We start from the raw sequence: 6,279 nt of genomic DNA on the forward strand, positions 1-6,279 counted from the left end.
GAAAACCAGAGACATTCTTATTAGGAATATTTACAGAAAACTACACCAAAGAAATAAAATATTTGATTTTACATGTTATAACAGCTGCCCGCGTATCATACGCACAAAACTGGAAAAGGGAAAACATACCAACAGAAGAAGAATTGATAAAAAAAAAATCCTAGAATGTGCTGAGATGGACAAATTAACAAAAGAGCTCAAAGAAAAAGAAGATACAGAATATTATATAATCTGGAACAAATGGCATAAGTGGCTAGAGACTAGAAATAATGGATAATAAAAATAGGGGTGAATTTGAAAATGGAAAGAACGAATATGACAATGTATAGAACGTATAAAATCAATATGATTGTTAAGAAGTATAATGTCATGAAAAGAGAACGGGACAAGAAGAAAATGAAACAGGATAAAGGGAATCCAGGGAGAATGTAAATATTAGAAGAGGACCATCACGAAATAGCTGTAAAAAGAGAGTATATATATATACTGCTCAAAAAAATAAAGGGAACACAAGCAGAAGACATCCGAGATCTGAATGAATGAAATAGCCTTATTAAATACTGTATAAATCCCTCCCCACTCCTGGGGGAAGGATATTGCAAAATCTCCATTCCCACCCCACTCCAGGGGAAAGGATACTGTAAAATCCCCATTCCCTCCCCTCTCCTGGGGGAAGGAGATTGCAAAATCCCCATTCCCACCCCATTCCAGGGGAAGGCTATTACAAAATCTCCATTCCCACCCCACTCTGGGGCCAGCCAGAGGTGGTATTTTGCCGGTTCTCGGAACTATTCAAAATTTCTGCTACCGATTCTCCGAACTACTCAAAATTTCCGCTACCGGTTCTCCAGAACCTGTCAGAACCTGCTGGATTTCACCCCTGATTTGTTTTTTTTTTAATGATGTTTTCATGATGCATTAAAAAAAACAACAACACAACAACAACTGCACGGGAGAAGACGAGGAGAGGGAAAAAGAGAGCAAAATGCATCTTGGTTAAACATTCCTCTTGCAAACCGGATTTATTCTTATATCATTAGCCCCCAGCAGCGTTTTTTTCCTGCCCACCAGAAGGAAACCCTTCTCCGGCTCTGCCCTCGCGCAACCCTATCCTGGGGAGGGGGGGGGTAGGAAGAAATCCTCCCGATCCCACGCAAGCAGCGCCGTCTTCCCCGGGAAGCTGCATCTGCACGGCTGGCGGGTTGGGCGGAGGGGGGGGGAAGGTTCAGGATCGCGCGCAGCCAGAGCGCCCGGCTGGGTGGCGGCGGTACCCGGCGTGGACTGCCCGCCCTCGACTCCGCCTGCCCGCCGCGTGCTGCCGGCTTCTCTCCGCCCCGCGAGTGGGAGGCGGCGGCGGCTGCGGGCGAAGCAGGTGGGGAACTCGCCGCTGGAGCCGCTGCCTGCTTTGCTTTCCCTTCGCCCAACCGGCCCTTCCCGACGGCGCGGGGGCTTCCCGGGTCTCCCCGCAGGCGACCCCCGGGGAGGCGGGCAGCGCGCAGCGCAGAGTCTAGCCAGGCCGGCGGACGGGCGCCTCCTTGGCGAGCCCGGGTCTCCAAGGGAAAAGGACGCGCTCCTCGGACAGCTGGATGTGCGAGGTCGGGACGCGCCCGGCGCTGGCCGCTGGCGACCGAGGGGGCGAGGAGACCCCGCCGGCCAGCGCGCTCTCGCCGCCCAGCTTCGGGGCTGGAGACAAGTGCCGGGAGATGGGGTGAGTCTTGAGCCTGAGCGCGTCGGTAGGAACAGCTGGGCTGGGCGCATCCTCGGGCGCCCGGCTTGGGGCGCAGACCCTGGAAAGGGGGGAGGGGGTGATGGTGTCTCAAGGCTGGGGTGGGGGGGGCAAGGGGTATCCCTCCCGGTTGCCCCACCCTCCTCCAGGGGTGGGGGACACAGTTCCGTCGGAGTTGGCAAGGGGCTGCTTTCCCCAACCCGGTGCCCTCCGGAGACCCTCCTCGAGTGCGCCCCTGGCTATCCTTAGTTCGCTCAGACCGCGCGAATCCCGTGGCTCTCGAGCCAGCTGGAGCTCCCCAGCGCCTCCGCTTTCCAGACGCCTTCCACTACAACTCCCATCATCCCGCCCTGAAAAAGTACACCGTCCCCGTCCCCCCCTCCGTTCGGTTCCAAGAGCGCGTTTCTTGGGTTGCCAAGCCCGATCCCGGGAGACGGGTGGGCGGGTAAGGCGGCGTCAACGGTGGTGGCCGCCCTCCAGATGTTGTACCACCAACCACCAAGGAGCCTGGTGGTGCAGTGGACTAAACTACTGTTAAAGTAGTATTTAGCTGCCAGCTGCCTGCAATTACTGCGAGTTCAATTCTCACCAGGCTCAAGGTTGACTCAGCCTTCCATCCTTTCGAGGTAGGTAAAATGAGGACCCGGATTGTGGGGGCAATAAGCTGACTTTGTATAAAAAAGAACACCGCTTAGGAAGGGGGGGGGTCAAAAGCCCTACTAAGCAGGTATATACAAAAGTATGAAGGCTATTGCTTAAAAGCATTGTAAGCCACCCTGAGTCTCCGGAGAAGGGGGGGCATATAAATCAAACTAATAAAATAAATAAATAAAAACCACCAACGTCGCTGGTGGTAACTCCCGGAAGAGATGCTGGGGATTGAAGGTCATCGACATCTGGAGGGGAAGAAGGCAGCAGATTTCTCTGGCTTGACAGTCCCTGGTGCTGAAATATTCTCTGGAGGCGTCCTGAGATTTGGGGGGGGGGGTGGCATGCCACGTTTCGCAACAGAGAAACTTTAGAAAAGATGGTTTATGGTGTTGCCAGCTGCCGTTCGGGGGCTCCTCAGCTCTGGCAAGGCAAGCTCTCCAAGGCTGAGGCTCTGCTGGGTGGCAGCGTGCCAACCTGACTTCAGGCTTGGTCTTTGGAGCTGCCTCCTACCCCCCTCTCGCAGATTTCAACCTTCCCAGGGGGTTAAAACAGAGCTTACTTCAATCAAGGTCTTTTTTTTTTTTTTTTTTAATGCTTAGGGCTTGGAAAGAGCTGTGAAGAAGACAAGCAGGTGCTTTCCTTACAGCTGAAAGAAGGGCGGAGAAAAGGGCTGTCATTGAGAGGGTGGGATCCCTCCCACACCCCAGATTACAGGCGTCATCAGATCGGATTCCTTTAGTTGTACCACAGACGAGTCAGCAGCAGCCAAAGCGTTGCTCGAATCTGCTGAGTTTATGCCACGATTAAGCCCAGGTGGGCATCCTTTCAATAAGAGTGGTGGTGGTGGAAGAGGACGAGTAGCTGCCGGGTGAAATAGGGATAGCAGAGGCGTAGTCTGGAATCTCGCAGTAAAATATGCACTGATGCCTTGGTGGGAATATTGTTCTTCCTCTTTCTTCCCTGGGTATATATTATTCCCACAGTGCCTTTGTAAAATAGATTAGGCTAAGAGCCCCATTGCTGGTCTGAATTCACCCTGTGAGTTTTAAATAGAAGGAGATTTGGGGAGCCCTTACTAGCTCTCCGTCCAGGCAGGGTTGACGACTGAATCCTTCCTTTGTGACTCCCCACCCATAGCTGGCATCTTCTCTGAGGCAACGTCTTTCTGCAAATTCCAATGTAGCACCGCAGCTCTCCGTTAACAGTATTTGTTTACCAATCCTAGTGAATTCGTGGGATCAGACTGCCAGTTCCGGTTATGGCAAGCCAGGATTTTGCAAAGCTGGCTACGGGTTCTCAGAACTTGTGCGCGTCCTCATGCCTTTTAAGGAGGCCAGCTTGTTAAAGGCTTGCCGAGCCTATTTGACTTGGAGTAGCCCTTGAATGCAATCTGATTTACTTTTCCAAGTAAACAGGCATCTGAATGAACTGTGCATCGTGCTGGACACAAAATAATGGCAGACTGTCAACCTCGAGTTCGTTTATTTATTAAATTATGTGCCATCTGCTTCCCTATCCAAAAATGATTCTGGGTAGCTTACAATGGCTATAAAAGTTACAGCGATCAAAACATTAAAAGCATTAGTTCTCTTTAGATTCTCTTTAGGTTTCTGAGTCCCCAACTGGCTGTTTTTCTCCAATCTAAGCAATGCAGTTCCAAAACTTTTCATAATAGCTTGCAAAAGTAAGTTTGTGTGTGTGTGTCCATATGTATGCAAAAATAAATAAATAATGAATTTAACCAGGTTGTATCTGAATAGCAATTAGGATTGTAGGAATTATATCCCAGGTAATTATATCCGGATGGGCACTTCTCAGATGTTACGATCCTTCATTGTTACTCCTGTGCTCTGTCTCATTTTATTCTTGCTCCAAACAGAGGTTTAAGGAAGTTTTAGAGCTATGAACTGGGAGACAGTAGGCCCATGATGGCGAACCTATGGCACGCATGCCAGAGGTGGCACGCAGAGTCCTTTCTGTGGGCATGCGCACAGTCGCCAACTGCTCTTCCAGTTTCTGGTGCATAACTGGTCGTCGTGCACGCCAGAGCACCGGAAACCCAAAAACCAGCTGGCTGGCGTACACATGCACACTGCCCAGCTGGTCTTCCGGTTTCTGTCGCGTTTGAAGAGCAACTGGCCGGCGCGCATGCATGTGCCGGAAACCGGAAGAGCAGCTGGCTGGCGTGCATGTGCACTGGCTAGATGGTCTTTGGGTTTCTGGCGCTCTGGTGAGCGAAGACCCTGAAAAGCAGCTGGCTGGCGCTTGCACGCGCACTAGCCAGCTGATCTTCAGATTTCTGGCAGTCTGGCTTGCGTGTTCCACTTTTGACACTCGGTCCGAAAAGGTTTGCTATCACTGCACTAGACCAGGGGTCTGCAACCTTAAACCTTGATAGTACAGGGGTTTAGTGCACCTTGTTATTAACACAGCTGCCTGCAATTTCTGCTGGTTCGAATCTCTCCAAGGCTCAAGGTTGACTCAGCCTTCCATCCTTTCTAAGGTAGGTGAAATGAGGACCCAGTTTGTGGGGGCAATAAGCTGACTTTGTATAAATATACAAAAGAATGAAGGCTATTGCTTAACACATTGTAAGCCACCCTGAGTCTCCAGAGAAGGGCGGCATATAAATCAAATTTAAAAAAAAAAAAAAAACACCCAAAGAGCCATTTGGACCCGTTTCCCACAGAAAAGAAAACACCGGGAGCCACAAAACCCATTTGACATCTAAAATGAAGACAACACTGTGTATATCGTTTTTTACCTTTATGCTATGTATTAAAAAAAAAACCTTATTTATCCATGGTTGGCCTACTGGGGGTCAAAAAGCTCAATAGTGTGCCGGCGGGTGTCACACATTGGCGGTTGTGACGTATATTTTGGGTGACAGGGAGCCGCAGCAGAGGGATGAAGGAGCCACAGGCGGCTCCAGAGCCGCAGGTTGCTGACCCCTGCACTAGGCCATTACAGTTGTGTTGAACTAAGACCAGGGAGATGCCGGTTCAAACCCCTGACTTGGCCTGAAGCTCTCGTTGATGACTTTTTGCCAATCGCCGAATCCGTTCCATTTGCTGAGCTGTGGGTTAAGGTGTTGCATGAATCCAGGTATTGTGGTTTGTTGATCAAAACTCATGACTCAGTGTGGTGATGCGTAATGCTTGCTCTCTAGGGGCTTTAGAGCTGAGATCTCAAGTCTAATCTATTTCTGCCCGGAGCTTCTGCAACATAAACGTAAGGAGGACTTAATAAGGGGCAGCGGACAAATATTTGGATTCCCCTGATTGCACTTCCAACTTCCCTTTGGATCAGAACAACTACTAACCCATCGGGATAACGGCAATCATCTTCTGTTTTATGGCAGGTTTTCTAAAATAAATATCCCTTGATTGCTATACCTAATAAAAATGACTGGCCAGTTGCAGTTTGTGTTATTTTGTCAAGTGCAGGCATGCGTTTGTGTTAACGCTGAATTGGTTCCCAGGGCTTTAAAAATAAAAAAAGGCCTGCTGAAGATGGATCCTTGATGTGGAAGTCAATGGCTCTTCGGATAATTGGATGGCTTGATTTTTGCTGGCTGGTTGAATGCATTGTTATCGGGGCGCCCAAGGAGCTCTTGGGATTTCTAGTTACTTCGCCGCTTCCGATAGCTCTGCTTTCAAAGGCAAAACGATGCAGAATCAATAAGATATTTCCCCCCCCCTAGCCTCGAAACAAAGCAGAACAATAGTGGGTTTCAATTTCGTTCGCTACTGGTTCGCTCGTGGGCTCGTGGGTGCGGGGGCACGACGCTTTGCACATGCGCAGAGACATCCAGGCGGGTGGGTGGAGCCTCCCGCTGCCGCCGCTACCGGTTCACGCGATTCGGGGCGAACCGGTAGCAACCCACCACTGGTGTGAAACCA

The 6,279-nt window shown here is 50.3% G+C and overlaps 1 protein-coding gene across 1 annotated transcript in view; it reads left to right on the forward strand.

Annotated features, from left to right (window-relative positions):
- The first annotated feature begins 1,342 nt into the window (after positions 1-1,342).
- The window catches only part of HOMER2 (homer scaffold protein 2), a 61,804-nt gene continuing 56,867 nt past the window's right edge, over positions 1,343-6,279 (forward strand). Inside the window, exon 1 of the mRNA XM_060693305.2 lies at positions 1,343-1,708. Within this exon, the coding sequence (XP_060549288.2) occupies positions 1,587-1,708 (122 nt within the window). The 5' untranslated portion in view covers positions 1,343-1,586. The remainder of the gene's footprint in view (positions 1,709-6,279) is intronic.

This window comes from Pantherophis guttatus, chromosome 13, assembly GCF_059756535.1.
Source record: "Pantherophis guttatus breed Tessera chromosome 13, ASM5975653v1, whole genome shotgun sequence".
Taxonomy (NCBI): Eukaryota; Metazoa; Chordata; class Lepidosauria; order Squamata; family Colubridae; genus Pantherophis; species Pantherophis guttatus.